At 86.0% G+C, this 22,859-nt stretch overlaps 1 protein-coding gene across 1 annotated transcript in view; it reads left to right on the top strand.

Annotated features, from left to right (window-relative positions):
• The first annotated feature begins 227 nt into the window (after positions 1-227).
• Positions 228-22,859, top strand: part of LOC125441044 — a 66,205-nt gene continuing 43,573 nt past the window's right edge. The window contains exon 1 of the mRNA XM_048511323.1: positions 228-494. Within this exon, the coding sequence (XP_048367280.1) occupies positions 228-494 (267 nt within the window). The remainder of the gene's footprint in view (positions 495-22,859) is intronic.

Genomic DNA, 22,859 nt, shown 5'->3' with positions numbered 1-22,859 from the left:
TTCGCCGTGACGGGTGCCGGCATTCCTCCAAGCCTTAAGGGCTGCGCTTCCAAGATCCGGGATTGCTGAAAATGGAAGCCATCCAGCGACCATCAAACTCTATTCCAAGCGTTAAGGCAACCATTCTGTTTGCGTAGGAATTTCGCCCGTGAATTTCGATGCGGCATGGCTGCTCGACTCCCTCCTGAGTGGCCTGAGCGCATGAAATGTAACGAATACTTCTCCGGATGCTGTCGGTGGCAAACTTCGCGATGAAAGCGGTGTTTCTAATTCGGATCCCCTCTCGCGACTATTGGGCTGATTGGATCGACTTGGGATCCCCAGGTGGCGTCGTTTGGAATACGAAAACTTCGTGCGGGGCCGCATACGCCAAAACTCCGGCCGCTTCGGTCACCACCGCTTACGACTCCCCAGAAGCCAAGCTTCCAGCAGCTTCTACCGAGACCACCTCCGGCGCCGTTAAGCCGCTGCCTGATTGTGTCTTTACTGTGGAGGTGACCGGGTCATCTAGCCGCCAACTGCCCGAAAAAACAGAAGCCAACCGCTCCGCCGCGCGCACCCCATCTCCGCCAAAGCCACCGCGCCAAATCCGGGCCGCTAGCGTGATTCGTCTAAAGCGCAGTTACCGGAAGCGCGACCCAGAAGGGAGGAAGAAGCTGTTTGCCTCTCTTCAGCCCCCATGGATATGGGTTCGACTCCAGATCTCGCGGTGGAAGTGAAGCCAAGCGCTCCCATTATTCACGATTCAAAGCCGTTTTCTGGCCAACCCCGCTTAAGCATACTAGATATTATAGCTCTCAGCCCTTGTAGATTCAGGGTGCTCCCATTTGTTTAATGCGGCCCCATTTGGGTGGCAGAGAGGAACTTGGTCTAGACCGAGTCCCCCTGGCTAAGGCCTCCATACCATTCACCCAAATTGGACAGCAGTCCTCTGGGGAATCGAAAAGTTGACCGGCTCCAGTTCAAAAGCGCCAACGGGTTCTCCTCGCTTCGCTGACCATTGGGAGAAGAATTAGATTTTATTCTGGCGCCGTGGCTTAACACTCCATAGTTCTGGGCATGCCATGGTTGTTGTTGCATGAACCGAAATTCATCTGGAAAGAAAGGATCTTAGAATTCACTGACCCTCCCTGCGGAGAACACATGAATTGGGGAAAACTCACCTTCTCTGACATACCCTGGCTTCATCAGCGATGCACGCTCTAATTGCTCCCGATTCTACCGGCATTCCACCGGCTTACCAAGATTTAGCCAGAGTATTTCAGGAGCAAGAATGCGATCAATTACCACCCCATAGAGACACTGACTGCAAAATCGTATTACATCCAGGGGCGCAACTGCCCAAAGGTAGAATCTACCGCATGAGTCCCAATGAGGAGAAGGAACTTCGTGCCTTCTTAGACAAGAACCTCGCTCGTGGGTTCATACGTGGGCTACCAAACACACACATGCTGCTCCTGTATTGTTTGTTAAAAAAAGGATGGGTCTTTAAGGCTCTGCACGGATTACCGAGGACTCAATGCGGTTTCCCTGTCCAATAAGTACCCTTTGCCATTAATCAAGGACCTTTTAGATGCATTGGGCAAGGGGCGCATTTTTACTAAGTTGGACTTAAGAGAAGCTTACTACAGAGTTAGAATTGCGGAAGGCTATGAACATTTGACTGCATTTAACACGAAATTTGGACAGTATGAATACTTAATAATGCCATTCGGGTTAAGTGGGGCCCCAGACTTTATGGCCCTTATCAACGAAGTTCTCCATGATTTATTATACAAGGGTAGTGGTGTACTTAGATGACGTTTTAATTTATTCACAAACCATGGAAGAGCATGAAGCATTGGTTCGAAGCGGTATTGAAACGCTTGCTCAACAACTCCCTCTTTGCCAAACTTTCTAAATGTTGTTTCCACCAAACCTCTATCGACTATTTGGGTTACCGGATCTCTTCCGAGGGGCTAAAAATGGATCCTGCTAAGATTGACGCAGTCCTCAATGGCCTGCCCCTACCAATCGAAAGGAACTCCAATCGTTCCTAGGGTTTGCAAATTTCTATCGTGACTTTATACCCCAATTCGCTGAACTGACTCTCCCACTCACAGACCTCTTACGCACTAAGGGTAAAGATCCGCAGGCTGCCAAGCCCAGGGCCCCCCTTTCCTGGTCTAAAGAATGTCAGACAGCCTTTCAGCTTTTAAAATCAGCTTTTACTACCGAACCTATCCTGAAACACCCTGACCCAGATCTTCCGTTTGTGGTTCACGTGGATGCCTCGGACAAAGCGCTTGGGGCAGCCCTGTTGCAGAGAAATAAAGATGATAGGCTGGTTCCGTGTGCTTATTTATCAAAGAAATTCTCCGGGTGCTGAGCTCAACTGGACTGTAGGGGATAAAGAGACTGCGGCCATCAAAGTAGCACTTTCCACTTGCCGCCACTGGCTGGAGGGGGCGAAACACCCCTTTCAAGTTTGGTCGGATCACAAGAACTTGGTCCCTCTCCACCCCTCAAGATGTCCATGAAACAACTCCGTTGGGCCGATTTCTTTTCTCGTTTCTCTTTCACTGTCCATTTTTTCCCCGGAAAAACCAATAAACTGGCTGATGCGCTCTCGCCTACCGAGGAGGGGTGGAGCTGCCTTCACGGGATATTCAGCGCTGTTCTCTCGCCCTCCCAATTGGGGCTGGCTGTCAGCCGATCTCGGACGTGCACTCCTCCGTCTCCACCCATTCCCAGCCTGGGCTCTCCTTTCCCTCACGGGAACTTCGAGGAGGCGGGGCTCGCATGAGCCGCCAGCGGAGGAAGGTGACTCCCAATTCGCGCCCTGGAGAATGGTGTTTGGCGGCGGGAGTATTGTTGAATGCGTGCCTCCCCTCCGTAAGCAGGTTCACCGAGGCCTGTCATGATGCCAGCTTCGGCTGGACATTTTGTCTTTCTAAAAACTCTGCATTTGGCCGCCGTCAATTTTGGTGGCGTAGCGATCAAGGAACATCGAGACATATATTAAAGGTTGCTCTGTTTGTGCGGAAGCCAAGAACGTTCCGGGAAAACCCCATGGTCTGTTGAAGCCTCTCCCGGTGGCCTCCCGCCCCTGGGAAGTCATCTCCATGGATTTTATTATGGATTTGCCAGAAAGTCAGGGCAACACGGTCTTGTGGGTGGTGGTGGACTTATTTTCTAAACAAGCCCATTTCATCCCATGTGCTTCCATCCCCTCCGCTCCTAAGTTAGCGCGTCTGTTCATTCAGCATGTTTATCGTCTACACTCCGCCCCCGTTAAGGTGGTCTCCGACCGCGGGCCCCAATTCATTTCAAAGTTCTGGAAAGCTTTTCTGGGTTTGTTGGGGGCTGCCTCGGCGGTTGCCGCCCCCTACCACGTTCAAAGTGACGGTGAGTCAGAGAGAATGAACAGAACCCTGGAGCAGTATTTACGTTGTTACACCAACTACCACCAAGACAATTGGTGCGAGTTAATTCCGTTTGCAGAGTACGCCTATAATAATGCGGTTCATAGCAGTACAAAAAAAAACCCCTTCGAAATTGTGTCTGGTCGGTCCTTCCCTCCGTTGCCGCAACTACCTGCGGAAGCGTTGAATCCTCCGGAGTTTCAGCAGTGGATTTCATCTCTGGCGAGGGTGGAAAATGGTCCAGACTGCCGCACAACAGGCTAAAGACTCCCAAAAACTTCAGCGGATAAGCACCGGGCTTTCGGATTTCCCGCTTTGCGTGTGGTAAGCCTGGGTGTATTTGTCTACCAAAAATCTCAGAGGCAGTGCATAAATTTTCAAAACTGGGCAAAAGATTAGGTGGGACCTTTTCAGATTACTAAAAGTGATTAATGATAATGATGTCACTGCCCGATTGGATCTTGCCTGAATTCTCTAAGTAATATCCCATCCTTGTCTTCCATTCCAGTTCTTCTGCTCAAGGCGAGGCTCCCCGTTTCCGCATGCCTGGCCACTTAACCTAACGGAGAGACCTCACCCACCGACTATAATTGATGGCCAGTACACAAGCGATTACGAAATTGGCTACGCCTTAATCCCTGGACTCTCGTTTTAACCAAATGCATAGCGCTTGCAATGTTGGTCTCTTGGGTGGGATATTCCCCCACCCCCCCCCCCCCCCACCCCCCCCCCCCCCCACCCCCCCCCCCCCCCACCCCCCCCCCCCCCCACCCCCCCCCCCCCCCACCCCCCCCCCCCCCCACCCCCCCCCCCCCCCACCCCCCCCCCCCCCCACCCCCCCCCCCCCCCACCCCCCCCCCCCCCCACCCCCCCCCCCCCCCACCCCCCCCCCCCCCCACCCCCCCCCCCCCCCACCCCCCCCCCCCCCCACCCCCCCCCCCCCCCACCCCCCCCCCCCCCCACCCCCCCCCCCCCCCACCCCCCCCCCCCCCCACCCCCCCCCCCCCCCACCCCCCCCCCCCCCCACCCCCCCCCCCCCCCACCCCCCCCCCCCCCCACCCCCCCCCCCCCCCACCCCCCCCCCCCCCCACCCCCCCCCCCCCCCACCCCCCCCCCCCCCCACCCCCCCCCCCCCCCACCCCCCCCCCCCCCCACCCCCCCCCCCCCCCACCCCCCCCCCCCCCCACCCCCCCCCCCCCCCACCCCCCCCCCCCCCCACCCCCCCCCCCCCCCACCCCCCCCCCCCCCCACCCCCCCCCCCCCCCACCCCCCCCCCCCCCCACCCCCCCCCCCCCCCACCCCCCCCCCCCCCCACCCCCCCCCCCCCCCACCCCCCCCCCCCCCCACCCCCCCCCCCCCCCACCCCCCCCCCCCCCCACCCCCCCCCCCCCCCACCCCCCCCCCCCCCCACCCCCCCCCCCCCCCACCCCCCCCCCCCCCCACCCCCCCCCCCCCCCACCCCCCCCCCCCCCCACCCCCCCCCCCCCCCACCCCCCCCCCCCCCCACCCCCCCCCCCCCCCACCCCCCCCCCCCCCCACCCCCCCCCCCCCCCACCCCCCCCCCCCCCCACCCCCCCCCCCCCCCACCCCCCCCCCCCCCCACCCCCCCCCCCCCCCACCCCCCCCCCCCCCCACCCCCCCCCCCCCCCACCCCCCCCCCCCCCCACCCCCCCCCCCCCCCACCCCCCCCCCCCCCCACCCCCCCCCCCCCCCACCCCCCCCCCCCCCCACCCCCCCCCCCCCCCACCCCCCCCCCCCCCCACCCCCCCCCCCCCCCACCCCCCCCCCCCCCCACCCCCCCCCCCCCCCACCCCCCCCCCCCCCCACCCCCCCCCCCCCCCACCCCCCCCCCCCCCCACCCCCCCCCCCCCCCACCCCCCCCCCCCCCCACCCCCCCCCCCCCCCACCCCCCCCCCCCCCCACCCCCCCCCCCCCCCACCCCCCCCCCCCCCCACCCCCCCCCCCCCCCACCCCCCCCCCCCCCCACCCCCCCCCCCCCCCACCCCCCCCCCCCCCCACCCCCCCCCCCCCCCACCCCCCCCCCCCCCCACCCCCCCCCCCCCCCACCCCCCCCCCCCCCCACCCCCCCCCCCCCCCACCCCCCCCCCCCCCCACCCCCCCCCCCCCCCACCCCCCCCCCCCCCCACCCCCCCCCCCCCCCACCCCCCCCCCCCCCCACCCCCCCCCCCCCCCACCCCCCCCCCCCCCCACCCCCCCCCCCCCCCACCCCCCCCCCCCCCCACCCCCCCCCCCCCCCACCCCCCCCCCCCCCCACCCCCCCCCCCCCCCACCCCCCCCCCCCCCCACCCCCCCCCCCCCCCACCCCCCCCCCCCCCCACCCCCCCCCCCCCCCACCCCCCCCCCCCCCCACCCCCCCCCCCCCCCACCCCCCCCCCCCCCCACCCCCCCCCCCCCCCACCCCCCCCCCCCCCCACCCCCCCCCCCCCCCACCCCCCCCCCCCCCCACCCCCCCCCCCCCCCACCCCCCCCCCCCCCCACCCCCCCCCCCCCCCACCCCCCCCCCCCCCCACCCCCCCCCCCCCCCACCCCCCCCCCCCCCCACCCCCCCCCCCCCCCACCCCCCCCCCCCCCCACCCCCCCCCCCCCCCACCCCCCCCCCCCCCCACCCCCCCCCCCCCCCACCCCCCCCCCCCCCCACCCCCCCCCCCCCCCACCCCCCCCCCCCCCCACCCCCCCCCCCCCCCACCCCCCCCCCCCCCCACCCCCCCCCCCCCCCACCCCCCCCCCCCCCCACCCCCCCCCCCCCCCACCCCCCCCCCCCCCCACCCCCCCCCCCCCCCACCCCCCCCCCCCCCCACCCCCCCCCCCCCCCACCCCCCCCCCCCCCCACCCCCCCCCCCCCCCACCCCCCCCCCCCCCCACCCCCCCCCCCCCCCACCCCCCCCCCCCCCCACCCCCCCCCCCCCCCACCCCCCCCCCCCCCCACCCCCCCCCCCCCCCACCCCCCCCCCCCCCCACCCCCCCCCCCCCCCACCCCCCCCCCCCCCCACCCCCCCCCCCCCCCACCCCCCCCCCCCCCCACCCCCCCCCCCCCCCACCCCCCCCCCCCCCCACCCCCCCCCCCCCCCACCCCCCCCCCCCCCCACCCCCCCCCCCCCCCACCCCCCCCCCCCCCCACCCCCCCCCCCCCCCACCCCCCCCCCCCCCCACCCCCCCCCCCCCCCACCCCCCCCCCCCCCCACCCCCCCCCCCCCCCACCCCCCCCCCCCCCCACCCCCCCCCCCCCCCACCCCCCCCCCCCCCCACCCCCCCCCCCCCCCACCCCCCCCCCCCCCCACCCCCCCCCCCCCCCACCCCCCCCCCCCCCCACCCCCCCCCCCCCCCACCCCCCCCCCCCCCCACCCCCCCCCCCCCCCACCCCCCCCCCCCCCCACCCCCCCCCCCCCCCACCCCCCCCCCCCCCCACCCCCCCCCCCCCCCACCCCCCCCCCCCCCCACCCCCCCCCCCCCCCACCCCCCCCCCCCCCCACCCCCCCCCCCCCCCACCCCCCCCCCCCCCCACCCCCCCCCCCCCCCACCCCCCCCCCCCCCCACCCCCCCCCCCCCCCACCCCCCCCCCCCCCCACCCCCCCCCCCCCCCACCCCCCCCCCCCCCCACCCCCCCCCCCCCCCACCCCCCCCCCCCCCCACCCCCCCCCCCCCCCACCCCCCCCCCCCCCCACCCCCCCCCCCCCCCACCCCCCCCCCCCCCCACCCCCCCCCCCCCCCACCCCCCCCCCCCCCCACCCCCCCCCCCCCCCACCCCCCCCCCCCCCCACCCCCCCCCCCCCCCACCCCCCCCCCCCCCCACCCCCCCCCCCCCCCACCCCCCCCCCCCCCCACCCCCCCCCCCCCCCACCCCCCCCCCCCCCCACCCCCCCCCCCCCCCACCCCCCCCCCCCCCCACCCCCCCCCCCCCCCACCCCCCCCCCCCCCCACCCCCCCCCCCCCCCACCCCCCCCCCCCCCCACCCCCCCCCCCCCCCACCCCCCCCCCCCCCCACCCCCCCCCCCCCCCACCCCCCCCCCCCCCCACCCCCCCCCCCCCCCACCCCCCCCCCCCCCCACCCCCCCCCCCCCCCACCCCCCCCCCCCCCCACCCCCCCCCCCCCCCACCCCCCCCCCCCCCCACCCCCCCCCCCCCCCACCCCCCCCCCCCCCCACCCCCCCCCCCCCCCACCCCCCCCCCCCCCCACCCCCCCCCCCCCCCACCCCCCCCCCCCCCCACCCCCCCCCCCCCCCACCCCCCCCCCCCCCCACCCCCCCCCCCCCCCACCCCCCCCCCCCCCCACCCCCCCCCCCCCCCACCCCCCCCCCCCCCCACCCCCCCCCCCCCCCACCCCCCCCCCCCCCCACCCCCCCCCCCCCCCACCCCCCCCCCCCCCCACCCCCCCCCCCCCCCACCCCCCCCCCCCCCCACCCCCCCCCCCCCCCACCCCCCCCCCCCCCCACCCCCCCCCCCCCCCACCCCCCCCCCCCCCCACCCCCCCCCCCCCCCACCCCCCCCCCCCCCCACCCCCCCCCCCCCCCACCCCCCCCCCCCCCCACCCCCCCCCCCCCCCACCCCCCCCCCCCCCCACCCCCCCCCCCCCCCACCCCCCCCCCCCCCCACCCCCCCCCCCCCCCACCCCCCCCCCCCCCCACCCCCCCCCCCCCCCACCCCCCCCCCCCCCCACCCCCCCCCCCCCCCACCCCCCCCCCCCCCCACCCCCCCCCCCCCCCACCCCCCCCCCCCCCCACCCCCCCCCCCCCCCACCCCCCCCCCCCCCCACCCCCCCCCCCCCCCACCCCCCCCCCCCCCCACCCCCCCCCCCCCCCACCCCCCCCCCCCCCCACCCCCCCCCCCCCCCACCCCCCCCCCCCCCCACCCCCCCCCCCCCCCACCCCCCCCCCCCCCCACCCCCCCCCCCCCCCACCCCCCCCCCCCCCCACCCCCCCCCCCCCCCACCCCCCCCCCCCCCCACCCCCCCCCCCCCCCACCCCCCCCCCCCCCCACCCCCCCCCCCCCCCACCCCCCCCCCCCCCCACCCCCCCCCCCCCCCACCCCCCCCCCCCCCCACCCCCCCCCCCCCCCACCCCCCCCCCCCCCCACCCCCCCCCCCCCCCACCCCCCCCCCCCCCCACCCCCCCCCCCCCCCACCCCCCCCCCCCCCCACCCCCCCCCCCCCCCACCCCCCCCCCCCCCCACCCCCCCCCCCCCCCACCCCCCCCCCCCCCCACCCCCCCCCCCCCCCACCCCCCCCCCCCCCCACCCCCCCCCCCCCCCACCCCCCCCCCCCCCCACCCCCCCCCCCCCCCACCCCCCCCCCCCCCCACCCCCCCCCCCCCCCACCCCCCCCCCCCCCCACCCCCCCCCCCCCCCACCCCCCCCCCCCCCCACCCCCCCCCCCCCCCACCCCCCCCCCCCCCCACCCCCCCCCCCCCCCACCCCCCCCCCCCCCCACCCCCCCCCCCCCCCACCCCCCCCCCCCCCCACCCCCCCCCCCCCCCACCCCCCCCCCCCCCCACCCCCCCCCCCCCCCACCCCCCCCCCCCCCCACCCCCCCCCCCCCCCACCCCCCCCCCCCCCCACCCCCCCCCCCCCCCACCCCCCCCCCCCCCCACCCCCCCCCCCCCCCACCCCCCCCCCCCCCCACCCCCCCCCCCCCCCACCCCCCCCCCCCCCCACCCCCCCCCCCCCCCACCCCCCCCCCCCCCCACCCCCCCCCCCCCCCACCCCCCCCCCCCCCCACCCCCCCCCCCCCCCACCCCCCCCCCCCCCCACCCCCCCCCCCCCCCACCCCCCCCCCCCCCCACCCCCCCCCCCCCCCACCCCCCCCCCCCCCCACCCCCCCCCCCCCCCACCCCCCCCCCCCCCCACCCCCCCCCCCCCCCACCCCCCCCCCCCCCCACCCCCCCCCCCCCCCACCCCCCCCCCCCCCCACCCCCCCCCCCCCCCACCCCCCCCCCCCCCCACCCCCCCCCCCCCCCACCCCCCCCCCCCCCCACCCCCCCCCCCCCCCACCCCCCCCCCCCCCCACCCCCCCCCCCCCCCACCCCCCCCCCCCCCCACCCCCCCCCCCCCCCACCCCCCCCCCCCCCCACCCCCCCCCCCCCCCACCCCCCCCCCCCCCCACCCCCCCCCCCCCCCACCCCCCCCCCCCCCCACCCCCCCCCCCCCCCACCCCCCCCCCCCCCCACCCCCCCCCCCCCCCACCCCCCCCCCCCCCCACCCCCCCCCCCCCCCACCCCCCCCCCCCCCCACCCCCCCCCCCCCCCACCCCCCCCCCCCCCCACCCCCCCCCCCCCCCACCCCCCCCCCCCCCCACCCCCCCCCCCCCCCACCCCCCCCCCCCCCCACCCCCCCCCCCCCCCACCCCCCCCCCCCCCCACCCCCCCCCCCCCCCACCCCCCCCCCCCCCCACCCCCCCCCCCCCCCACCCCCCCCCCCCCCCACCCCCCCCCCCCCCCACCCCCCCCCCCCCCCACCCCCCCCCCCCCCCACCCCCCCCCCCCCCCACCCCCCCCCCCCCCCACCCCCCCCCCCCCCCACCCCCCCCCCCCCCCACCCCCCCCCCCCCCCACCCCCCCCCCCCCCCACCCCCCCCCCCCCCCACCCCCCCCCCCCCCCACCCCCCCCCCCCCCCACCCCCCCCCCCCCCCACCCCCCCCCCCCCCCACCCCCCCCCCCCCCCACCCCCCCCCCCCCCCACCCCCCCCCCCCCCCACCCCCCCCCCCCCCCACCCCCCCCCCCCCCCACCCCCCCCCCCCCCCACCCCCCCCCCCCCCCACCCCCCCCCCCCCCCACCCCCCCCCCCCCCCACCCCCCCCCCCCCCCACCCCCCCCCCCCCCCACCCCCCCCCCCCCCCACCCCCCCCCCCCCCCACCCCCCCCCCCCCCCACCCCCCCCCCCCCCCACCCCCCCCCCCCCCCACCCCCCCCCCCCCCCACCCCCCCCCCCCCCCACCCCCCCCCCCCCCCACCCCCCCCCCCCCCCACCCCCCCCCCCCCCCACCCCCCCCCCCCCCCACCCCCCCCCCCCCCCACCCCCCCCCCCCCCCACCCCCCCCCCCCCCCACCCCCCCCCCCCCCCACCCCCCCCCCCCCCCACCCCCCCCCCCCCCCACCCCCCCCCCCCCCCACCCCCCCCCCCCCCCACCCCCCCCCCCCCCCACCCCCCCCCCCCCCCACCCCCCCCCCCCCCCACCCCCCCCCCCCCCCACCCCCCCCCCCCCCCACCCCCCCCCCCCCCCACCCCCCCCCCCCCCCACCCCCCCCCCCCCCCACCCCCCCCCCCCCCCACCCCCCCCCCCCCCCACCCCCCCCCCCCCCCACCCCCCCCCCCCCCCACCCCCCCCCCCCCCCACCCCCCCCCCCCCCCACCCCCCCCCCCCCCCACCCCCCCCCCCCCCCACCCCCCCCCCCCCCCACCCCCCCCCCCCCCCACCCCCCCCCCCCCCCACCCCCCCCCCCCCCCACCCCCCCCCCCCCCCACCCCCCCCCCCCCCCACCCCCCCCCCCCCCCACCCCCCCCCCCCCCCACCCCCCCCCCCCCCCACCCCCCCCCCCCCCCACCCCCCCCCCCCCCCACCCCCCCCCCCCCCCACCCCCCCCCCCCCCCACCCCCCCCCCCCCCCACCCCCCCCCCCCCCCACCCCCCCCCCCCCCCACCCCCCCCCCCCCCCACCCCCCCCCCCCCCCACCCCCCCCCCCCCCCACCCCCCCCCCCCCCCACCCCCCCCCCCCCCCACCCCCCCCCCCCCCCACCCCCCCCCCCCCCCACCCCCCCCCCCCCCCACCCCCCCCCCCCCCCACCCCCCCCCCCCCCCACCCCCCCCCCCCCCCACCCCCCCCCCCCCCCACCCCCCCCCCCCCCCACCCCCCCCCCCCCCCACCCCCCCCCCCCCCCACCCCCCCCCCCCCCCACCCCCCCCCCCCCCCACCCCCCCCCCCCCCCACCCCCCCCCCCCCCCACCCCCCCCCCCCCCCACCCCCCCCCCCCCCCACCCCCCCCCCCCCCCACCCCCCCCCCCCCCCACCCCCCCCCCCCCCCACCCCCCCCCCCCCCCACCCCCCCCCCCCCCCACCCCCCCCCCCCCCCACCCCCCCCCCCCCCCACCCCCCCCCCCCCCCACCCCCCCCCCCCCCCACCCCCCCCCCCCCCCACCCCCCCCCCCCCCCACCCCCCCCCCCCCCCACCCCCCCCCCCCCCCACCCCCCCCCCCCCCCACCCCCCCCCCCCCCCACCCCCCCCCCCCCCCACCCCCCCCCCCCCCCACCCCCCCCCCCCCCCACCCCCCCCCCCCCCCACCCCCCCCCCCCCCCACCCCCCCCCCCCCCCACCCCCCCCCCCCCCCACCCCCCCCCCCCCCCACCCCCCCCCCCCCCCACCCCCCCCCCCCCCCACCCCCCCCCCCCCCCACCCCCCCCCCCCCCCACCCCCCCCCCCCCCCACCCCCCCCCCCCCCCACCCCCCCCCCCCCCCACCCCCCCCCCCCCCCACCCCCCCCCCCCCCCACCCCCCCCCCCCCCCACCCCCCCCCCCCCCCACCCCCCCCCCCCCCCACCCCCCCCCCCCCCCACCCCCCCCCCCCCCCACCCCCCCCCCCCCCCACCCCCCCCCCCCCCCACCCCCCCCCCCCCCCACCCCCCCCCCCCCCCACCCCCCCCCCCCCCCACCCCCCCCCCCCCCCACCCCCCCCCCCCCCCACCCCCCCCCCCCCCCACCCCCCCCCCCCCCCACCCCCCCCCCCCCCCACCCCCCCCCCCCCCCACCCCCCCCCCCCCCCACCCCCCCCCCCCCCCACCCCCCCCCCCCCCCACCCCCCCCCCCCCCCACCCCCCCCCCCCCCCACCCCCCCCCCCCCCCACCCCCCCCCCCCCCCACCCCCCCCCCCCCCCACCCCCCCCCCCCCCCACCCCCCCCCCCCCCCACCCCCCCCCCCCCCCACCCCCCCCCCCCCCCACCCCCCCCCCCCCCCACCCCCCCCCCCCCCCACCCCCCCCCCCCCCCACCCCCCCCCCCCCCCACCCCCCCCCCCCCCCACCCCCCCCCCCCCCCACCCCCCCCCCCCCCCACCCCCCCCCCCCCCCACCCCCCCCCCCCCCCACCCCCCCCCCCCCCCACCCCCCCCCCCCCCCACCCCCCCCCCCCCCCACCCCCCCCCCCCCCCACCCCCCCCCCCCCCCACCCCCCCCCCCCCCCACCCCCCCCCCCCCCCACCCCCCCCCCCCCCCACCCCCCCCCCCCCCCACCCCCCCCCCCCCCCACCCCCCCCCCCCCCCACCCCCCCCCCCCCCCACCCCCCCCCCCCCCCACCCCCCCCCCCCCCCACCCCCCCCCCCCCCCACCCCCCCCCCCCCCCACCCCCCCCCCCCCCCACCCCCCCCCCCCCCCACCCCCCCCCCCCCCCACCCCCCCCCCCCCCCACCCCCCCCCCCCCCCACCCCCCCCCCCCCCCACCCCCCCCCCCCCCCACCCCCCCCCCCCCCCACCCCCCCCCCCCCCCACCCCCCCCCCCCCCCACCCCCCCCCCCCCCCACCCCCCCCCCCCCCCACCCCCCCCCCCCCCCACCCCCCCCCCCCCCCACCCCCCCCCCCCCCCACCCCCCCCCCCCCCCACCCCCCCCCCCCCCCACCCCCCCCCCCCCCCACCCCCCCCCCCCCCCACCCCCCCCCCCCCCCACCCCCCCCCCCCCCCACCCCCCCCCCCCCCCACCCCCCCCCCCCCCCACCCCCCCCCCCCCCCACCCCCCCCCCCCCCCACCCCCCCCCCCCCCCACCCCCCCCCCCCCCCACCCCCCCCCCCCCCCACCCCCCCCCCCCCCCACCCCCCCCCCCCCCCACCCCCCCCCCCCCCCACCCCCCCCCCCCCCCACCCCCCCCCCCCCCCACCCCCCCCCCCCCCCACCCCCCCCCCCCCCCACCCCCCCCCCCCCCCACCCCCCCCCCCCCCCACCCCCCCCCCCCCCCACCCCCCCCCCCCCCCACCCCCCCCCCCCCCCACCCCCCCCCCCCCCCACCCCCCCCCCCCCCCACCCCCCCCCCCCCCCACCCCCCCCCCCCCCCACCCCCCCCCCCCCCCACCCCCCCCCCCCCCCACCCCCCCCCCCCCCCACCCCCCCCCCCCCCCACCCCCCCCCCCCCCCACCCCCCCCCCCCCCCACCCCCCCCCCCCCCCACCCCCCCCCCCCCCCACCCCCCCCCCCCCCCACCCCCCCCCCCCCCCACCCCCCCCCCCCCCCACCCCCCCCCCCCCCCACCCCCCCCCCCCCCCACCCCCCCCCCCCCCCACCCCCCCCCCCCCCCACCCCCCCCCCCCCCCACCCCCCCCCCCCCCCACCCCCCCCCCCCCCCACCCCCCCCCCCCCCCACCCCCCCCCCCCCCCACCCCCCCCCCCCCCCACCCCCCCCCCCCCCCACCCCCCCCCCCCCCCACCCCCCCCCCCCCCCACCCCCCCCCCCCCCCACCCCCCCCCCCCCCCACCCCCCCCCCCCCCCACCCCCCCCCCCCCCCACCCCCCCCCCCCCCCACCCCCCCCCCCCCCCACCCCCCCCCCCCCCCACCCCCCCCCCCCCCCACCCCCCCCCCCCCCCACCCCCCCCCCCCCCCACCCCCCCCCCCCCCCACCCCCCCCCCCCCCCACCCCCCCCCCCCCCCACCCCCCCCCCCCCCCACCCCCCCCCCCCCCCACCCCCCCCCCCCCCCACCCCCCCCCCCCCCCACCCCCCCCCCCCCCCACCCCCCCCCCCCCCCACCCCCCCCCCCCCCCACCCCCCCCCCCCCCCACCCCCCCCCCCCCCCACCCCCCCCCCCCCCCACCCCCCCCCCCCCCCACCCCCCCCCCCCCCCACCCCCCCCCCCCCCCACCCCCCCCCCCCCCCACCCCCCCCCCCCCCCACCCCCCCCCCCCCCCACCCCCCCCCCCCCCCACCCCCCCCCCCCCCCACCCCCCCCCCCCCCCACCCCCCCCCCCCCCCACCCCCCCCCCCCCCCACCCCCCCCCCCCCCCACCCCCCCCCCCCCCCACCCCCCCCCCCCCCCACCCCCCCCCCCCCCCACCCCCCCCCCCCCCCACCCCCCCCCCCCCCCACCCCCCCCCCCCCCCACCCCCCCCCCCCCCCACCCCCCCCCCCCCCCACCCCCCCCCCCCCCCACCCCCCCCCCCCCCCACCCCCCCCCCCCCCCACCCCCCCCCCCCCCCACCCCCCCCCCCCCCCACCCCCCCCCCCCCCCACCCCCCCCCCCCCCCACCCCCCCCCCCCCCCACCCCCCCCCCCCCCCACCCCCCCCCCCCCCCACCCCCCCCCCCCCCCACCCCCCCCCCCCCCCACCCCCCCCCCCCCCCACCCCCCCCCCCCCCCACCCCCCCCCCCCCCCACCCCCCCCCCCCCCCACCCCCCCCCCCCCCCACCCCCCCCCCCCCCCACCCCCCCCCCCCCCCACCCCCCCCCCCCCCCACCCCCCCCCCCCCCCACCCCCCCCCCCCCCCACCCCCCCCCCCCCCCACCCCCCCCCCCCCCCACCCCCCCCCCCCCCCACCCCCCCCCCCCCCCACCCCCCCCCCCCCCCACCCCCCCCCCCCCCCACCCCCCCCCCCCCCCACCCCCCCCCCCCCCCACCCCCCCCCCCCCCCACCCCCCCCCCCCCCCACCCCCCCCCCCCCCCACCCCCCCCCCCCCCCACCCCCCCCCCCCCCCACCCCCCCCCCCCCCCACCCCCCCCCCCCCCCACCCCCCCCCCCCCCCACCCCCCCCCCCCCCCACCCCCCCCCCCCCCCACCCCCCCCCCCCCCCACCCCCCCCCCCCCCCACCCCCCCCCCCCCCCACCCCCCCCCCCCCCCACCCCCCCCCCCCCCCACCCCCCCCCCCCCCCACCCCCCCCCCCCCCCACCCCCCCCCCCCCCCACCCCCCCCCCCCCCCACCCCCCCCCCCCCCCACCCCCCCCCCCCCCCACCCCCCCCCCCCCCCACCCCCCCCCCCCCCCACCCCCCCCCCCCCCCACCCCCCCCCCCCCCCACCCCCCCCCCCCCCCACCCCCCCCCCCCCCCACCCCCCCCCCCCCCCACCCCCCCCCCCCCCCACCCCCCCCCCCCCCCACCCCCCCCCCCCCCCACCCCCCCCCCCCCCCACCCCCCCCCCCCCCCACCCCCCCCCCCCCCCACCCCCCCCCCCCCCCACCCCCCCCCCCCCCCACCCCCCCCCCCCCCCACCCCCCCCCCCCCCCACCCCCCCCCCCCCCCACCCCCCCCCCCCCCCACCCCCCCCCCCCCCCACCCCCCCCCCCCCCCACCCCCCCCCCCCCCCACCCCCCCCCCCCCCCACCCCCCCCCCCCCCCACCCCCCCCCCCCCCCACCCCCCCCCCCCCCCACCCCCCCCCCCCCCCACCCCCCCCCCCCCCCACCCCCCCCCCCCCCCACCCCCCCCCCCCCCCACCCCCCCCCCCCCCCACCCCCCCCCCCCCCCACCCCCCCCCCCCCCCACCCCCCCCCCCCCCCACCCCCCCCCCCCCCCACCCCCCCCCCCCCCCACCCCCCCCCCCCCCCACCCCCCCCCCCCCCCACCCCCCCCCCCCCCCACCCCCCCCCCCCCCCACCCCCCCCCCCCCCCACCCCCCCCCCCCCCCACCCCCCCCCCCCCCCACCCCCCCCCCCCCCCACCCCCCCCCCCCCCCACCCCCCCCCCCCCCCACCCCCCCCCCCCCCCACCCCCCCCCCCCCCCACCCCCCCCCCCCCCCACCCCCCCCCCCCCCCACCCCCCCCCCCCCCCACCCCCCCCCCCCCCCACCCCCCCCCCCCCCCACCCCCCCCCCCCCCCACCCCCCCCCCCCCCCACCCCCCCCCCCCCCCACCCCCCCCCCCCCCCACCCCCCCCCCCCCCCACCCCCCCCCCCCCCCACCCCCCCCCCCCCCCACCCCCCCCCCCCCCCACCCCCCCCCCCCCCCACCCCCCCCCCCCCCCACCCCCCCCCCCCCCCACCCCCCCCCCCCCCCACCCCCCCCCCCCCCCACCCCCCCCCCCCCCCACCCCCCCCCCCCCCCACCCCCCCCCCCCCCCACCCCCCCCCCCCCCCACCCCCCCCCCCCCCCACCCCCCCCCCCCCCCACCCCCCCCCCCCCCCACCCCCCCCCCCCCCCACCCCCCCCCCCCCCCACCCCCCCCCCCCCCCACCCCCCCCCCCCCCCACCCCCCCCCCCCCCCACCCCCCCCCCCCCCCACCCCCCCCCCCCCCCACCCCCCCCCCCCCCCACCCCCCCCCCCCCCCACCCCCCCCCCCCCCCACCCCCCCCCCCCCCCACCCCCCCCCCCCCCCACCCCCCCCCCCCCCCACCCCCCCCCCCCCCCACCCCCCCCCCCCCCCACCCCCCCCCCCCCCCACCCCCCCCCCCCCCCACCCCCCCCCCCCCCCACCCCCCCCCCCCCCCACCCCCCCCCCCCCCCACCCCCCCCCCCCCCCACCCCCCCCCCCCCCCACCCCCCCCCCCCCCCACCCCCCCCCCCCCCCACCCCCCCCCCCCCCCACCCCCCCCCCCCCCCACCCCCCCCCCCCCCCACCCCCCCCCCCCCCCACCCCCCCCCCCCCCCACCCCCCCCCCCCCCCACCCCCCCCCCCCCCCACCCCCCCCCCCCCCCACCCCCCCCCCCCCCCACCCCCCCCCCCCCCCACCCCCCCCCCCCCCCACCCCCCCCCCCCCCCACCCCCCCCCCCCCCCACCCCCCCCCCCCCCCACCCCCCCCCCCCCCCACCCCCCCCCCCCCCCACCCCCCCCCCCCCCCACCCCCCCCCCCCCCCACCCCCCCCCCCCCCCACCCCCCCCCCCCCCCACCCCCCCCCCCCCCCACCCCCCCCCCCCCCCACCCCCCCCCCCCCCCACCCCCCCCCCCCCCCACCCCCCCCCCCCCCCACCCCCCCCCCCCCCCACCCCCCCCCCCCCCCACCCCCCCCCCCCCCCACCCCCCCCCCCCCCCACCCCCCCCCCCCCCCACCCCCCCCCCCCCCCACCCCCCCCCCCCCCCACCCCCCCCCCCCCCCACCCCCCCCCCCCCCCACCCCCCCCCCCCCCCACCCCCCCCCCCCCCCACCCCCCCCCCCCCCCACCCCCCCCCCCCCCCACCCCCCCCCCCCCCCACCCCCCCCCCCCCCCACCCCCCCCCCCCCCCACCCCCCCCCCCCCCCACCCCCCCCCCCCCCCACCCCCCCCCCCCCCCACCCCCCCCCCCCCCCACCCCCCCCCCCCCCCACCCCCCCCCCCCCCCACCCCCCCCCCCCCCCACCCCCCCCCCCCCCCACCCCCCCCCCCCCCCACCCCCCCCCCCCCCCACCCCCCCCCCCCCCCACCCCCCCCCCCCCCCACCCCCCCCCCCCCCCACCCCCCCCCCCCCCCACCCCCCCCCCCCCCCACCCCCCCCCCCCCCCACCCCCCCCCCCCCCCACCCCCCCCCCCCCCCACCCCCCCCCCCCCCCACCCCCCCCCCCCCCCACCCCCCCCCCCCCCCACCCCCCCCCCCCCCCACCCCCCCCCCCCCCCACCCCCCCCCCCCCCCACCCCCCCCCCCCCCCACCCCCCCCCCCCCCCACCCCCCCCCCCCCCCACCCCCCCCCCCCCCCACCCCCCCCCCCCCCCACCCCCCCCCCCCCCCACCCCCCCCCCCCCCCACCCCCCCCCCCCCCCACCCCCCCCCCCCCCCACCCCCCCCCCCCCCCACCCCCCCCCCCCCCCACCCCCCCCCCCCCCCACCCCCCCCCCCCCCCACCCCCCCCCCCCCCCACCCCCCCCCCCCCCCACCCCCCCCCCCCCCCACCCCCCCCCCCCCCCACCCCCCCCCCCCCCCACCCCCCCCCCCCCCCACCCCCCCCCCCCCCCACCCCCCCCCCCCCCCACCCCCCCCCCCCCCCACCCCCCCCCCCCCCCACCCCCCCCCCCCCCCACCCCCCCCCCCCCCCACCCCCCCCCCCCCCCACCCCCCCCCCCCCCCACCCCCCCCCCCCCCCACCCCCCCCCCCCCCCACCCCCCCCCCCCCCCACCCCCCCCCCCCCCCACCCCCCCCCCCCCCCACCCCCCCCCCCCCCCACCCCCCCCCCCCCCCACCCCCCCCCCCCCCCACCCCCCCCCCCCCCCACCCCCCCCCCCCCCCACCCCCCCCCCCCCCCACCCCCCCCCCCCCCCACCCCCCCCCCCCCCCACCCCCCCCCCCCCCCACCCCCCCCCCCCCCCACCCCCCCCCCCCCCCACCCCCCCCCCCCCCCACCCCCCCCCCCCCCCACCCCCCCCCCCCCCCACCCCCCCCCCCCCCCACCCCCCCCCCCCCCCACCCCCCCCCCCCCCCACCCCCCCCCCCCCCCACCCCCCCCCCCCCCCACCCCCCCCCCCCCCCACCCCCCCCCCCCCCCACCCCCCCCCCCCCCCACCCCCCCCCCCCCCCACCCCCCCCCCCCCCCACCCCCCCCCCCCCCCACCCCCCCCCCCCCCCACCCCCCCCCCCCCCCACCCCCCCCCCCCCCCACCCCCCCCCCCCCCCACCCCCCCCCCCCCCCACCCCCCCCCCCCCCCACCCCCCCCCCCCCCCACCCCCCCCCCCCCCCACCCCCCCCCCCCCCCACCCCCCCCCCCCCCCACCCCCCCCCCCCCCCACCCCCCCCCCCCCCCACCCCCCCCCCCCCCCACCCCCCCCCCCCCCCACCCCCCCCCCCCCCCACCCCCCCCCCCCCCCACCCCCCCCCCCCCCCACCCCCCCCCCCCCCCACCCCCCCCCCCCCCCACCCCCCCCCCCCCCCACCCCCCCCCCCCCCCACCCCCCCCCCCCCCCACCCCCCCCCCCCCCCACCCCCCCCCCCCCCCACCCCCCCCCCCCCCCACCCCCCCCCCCCCCCACCCCCCCCCCCCCCCACCCCCCCCCCCCCCCACCCCCCCCCCCCCCCACCCCCCCCCCCCCCCACCCCCCCCCCCCCCCACCCCCCCCCCCCCCCACCCCCCCCCCCCCCCACCCCCCCCCCCCCCCACCCCCCCCCCCCCCCACCCCCCCCCCCCCCCACCCCCCCCCCCCCCCACCCCCCCCCCCCCCCACCCCCCCCCCCCCCCACCCCCCCCCCCCCCCACCCCCCCCCCCCCCCACCCCCCCCCCCCCCCACCCCCCCCCCCCCCCACCCCCCCCCCCCCCCACCCCCCCCCCCCCCCACCCCCCCCCCCCCCCACCCCCCCCCCCCCCCACCCCCCCCCCCCCCCACCCCCCCCCCCCCCCACCCCCCCCCCCCCCCACCCCCCCCCCCCCCCACCCCCCCCCCCCCCCACCCCCCCCCCCCCCCACCCCCCCCCCCCCCCACCCCCCCCCCCCCCCACCCCCCCCCCCCCCCACCCCCCCCCCCCCCCACCCCCCCCCCCCCCCACCCCCCCCCCCCCCCACCCCCCCCCCCCCCCACCCCCCCCCCCCCCCACCCCCCCCCCCCCCCACCCCCCCCCCCCCCCACCCCCCCCCCCCCCCACCCCCCCCCCCCCCCACCCCCCCCCCCCCCCACCCCCCCCCCCCCCCACCCCCCCCCCCCCCCACCCCCCCCCCCCCCCACCCCCCCCCCCCCCCACCCCCCCCCCCCCCCACCCCCCCCCCCCCCCACCCCCCCCCCCCCCCACCCCCCCCCCCCCCCACCCCCCCCCCCCCCCACCCCCCCCCCCCCCCACCCCCCCCCCCCCCCACCCCCCCCCCCCCCCACCCCCCCCCCCCCCCACCCCCCCCCCCCCCCACCCCCCCCCCCCCCCACCCCCCCCCCCCCCCACCCCCCCCCCCCCCCACCCCCCCCCCCCCCCACCCCCCCCCCCCCCCACCCCCCCCCCCCCCCACCCCCCCCCCCCCCCACCCCCCCCCCCCCCCACCCCCCCCCCCCCCCACCCCCCCCCCCCCCCACCCCCCCCCCCCCCCACCCCCCCCCCCCCCCACCCCCCCCCCCCCCCACCCCCCCCCCCCCCCACCCCCCCCCCCCCCCACCCCCCCCCCCCCCCACCCCCCCCCCCCCCCACCCCCCCCCCCCCCCACCCCCCCCCCCCCCCACCCCCCCCCCCCCCCACCCCCCCCCCCCCCCACCCCCCCCCCCCCCCACCCCCCCCCCCCCCCACCCCCCCCCCCCCCCACCCCCCCCCCCCCCCACCCCCCCCCCCCCCCACCCCCCCCCCCCCCCACCCCCCCCCCCCCCCACCCCCCCCCCCCCCCACCCCCCCCCCCCCCCACCCCCCCCCCCCCCCACCCCCCCCCCCCCCCACCCCCCCCCCCCCCCACCCCCCCCCCCCCCCACCCCCCCCCCCCCCCACCCCCCCCCCCCCCCACCCCCCCCCCCCCCCACCCCCCCCCCCCCCCACCCCCCCCCCCCCCCACCCCCCCCCCCCCCCACCCCCCCCCCCCCCCACCCCCCCCCCCCCCCACCCCCCCCCCCCCCCACCCCCCCCCCCCCCCACCCCCCCCCCCCCCCACCCCCCCCCCCCCCCACCCCCCCCCCCCCCCACCCCCCCCCCCCCCCACCCCCCCCCCCCCCCACCCCCCCCCCCCCCCACCCCCCCCCCCCCCCACCCCCCCCCCCCCCCACCCCCCCCCCCCCCCACCCCCCCCCCCCCCCACCCCCCCCCCCCCCCACCCCCCCCCCCCCCCACCCCCCCCCCCCCCCACCCCCCCCCCCCCCCACCCCCCCCCCCCCCCACCCCCCCCCCCCCCCACCCCCCCCCCCCCCCACCCCCCCCCCCCCCCACCCCCCCCCCCCCCCACCCCCCCCCCCCCCCACCCCCCCCCCCCCCCACCCCCCCCCCCCCCCACCCCCCCCCCCCCCCACCCCCCCCCCCCCCCACCCCCCCCCCCCCCCACCCCCCCCCCCCCCCACCCCCCCCCCCCCCCACCCCCCCCCCCCCCCACCCCCCCCCCCCCCCACCCCCCCCCCCCCCCACCCCCCCCCCCCCCCACCCCCCCCCCCCCCCACCCCCCCCCCCCCCCACCCCCCCCCCCCCCCACCCCCCCCCCCCCCCACCCCCCCCCCCCCCCACCCCCCCCCCCCCCCACCCCCCCCCCCCCCCACCCCCCCCCCCCCCCACCCCCCCCCCCCCCCACCCCCCCCCCCCCCCACCCCCCCCCCCCCCCACCCCCCCCCCCCCCCACCCCCCCCCCCCCCCACCCCCCCCCCCCCCCACCCCCCCCCCCCCCCACCCCCCCCCCCCCCCACCCCCCCCCCCCCCCACCCCCCCCCCCCCCCACCCCCCCCCCCCCCCACCCCCCCCCCCCCCCACCCCCCCCCCCCCCCACCCCCCCCCCCCCCCACCCCCCCCCCCCCCCACCCCCCCCCCCCCCCACCCCCCCCCCCCCCCACCCCCCCCCCCCCCCACCCCCCCCCCCCCCCACCCCCCCCCCCCCCCACCCCCCCCCCCCCCCACCCCCCCCCCCCCCCACCCCCCCCCCCCCCCACCCCCCCCCCCCCCCACCCCCCCCCCCCCCCACCCCCCCCCCCCCCCACCCCCCCCCCCCCCCACCCCCCCCCCCCCCCACCCCCCCCCCCCCCCACCCCCCCCCCCCCCCACCCCCCCCCCCCCCCACCCCCCCCCCCCCCCACCCCCCCCCCCCCCCACCCCCCCCCCCCCCCACCCCCCCCCCCCCCCACCCCCCCCCCCCCCCACCCCCCCCCCCCCCCACCCCCCCCCCCCCCCACCCCCCCCCCCCCCCACCCCCCCCCCCCCCCACCCCCCCCCCCCCCCACCCCCCCCCCCCCCCACCCCCCCCCCCCCCCACCCCCCCCCCCCCCCACCCCCCCCCCCCCCCACCCCCCCCCCCCCCCACCCCCCCCCCCCCCCACCCCCCCCCCCCCCCACCCCCCCCCCCCCCCACCCCCCCCCCCCCCCACCCCCCCCCCCCCCCACCCCCCCCCCCCCCCACCCCCCCCCCCCCCCACCCCCCCCCCCCCCCACCCCCCCCCCCCCCCACCCCCCCCCCCCCCCACCCCCCCCCCCCCCCACCCCCCCCCCCCCCCACCCCCCCCCCCCCCCACCCCCCCCCCCCCCCACCCCCCCCCCCCCCCACCCCCCCCCCCCCCCACCCCCCCCCCCCCCCACCCCCCCCCCCCCCCACCCCCCCCCCCCCCCACCCCCCCCCCCCCCCACCCCCCCCCCCCCCCACCCCCCCCCCCCCCCACCCCCCCCCCCCCCCACCCCCCCCCCCCCCCACCCCCCCCCCCCCCCACCCCCCCCCCCCCCCACCCCCCCCCCCCCCCACCCCCCCCCCCCCCCACCCCCCCCCCCCCCCACCCCCCCCCCCCCCCACCCCCCCCCCCCCCCACCCCCCCCCCCCCCCACCCCCCCCCCCCCCCACCCCCCCCCCCCCCCACCCCCCCCCCCCCCCACCCCCCCCCCCCCCCACCCCCCCCCCCCCCCACCCCCCCCCCCCCCCACCCCCCCCCCCCCCCACCCCCCCCCCCCCCCACCCCCCCCCCCCCCCACCCCCCCCCCCCC

Source organism: Sphaerodactylus townsendi, linkage group LG11 (genome assembly GCF_021028975.2).
Source record: "Sphaerodactylus townsendi isolate TG3544 linkage group LG11, MPM_Stown_v2.3, whole genome shotgun sequence".
NCBI lineage: Eukaryota > Metazoa > Chordata > Lepidosauria > Squamata > Sphaerodactylidae > Sphaerodactylus > Sphaerodactylus townsendi.
The sequence above is the reverse complement of the archived record's forward strand: the minus strand, read 5'-3'. Positions and strand labels throughout refer to the sequence as shown.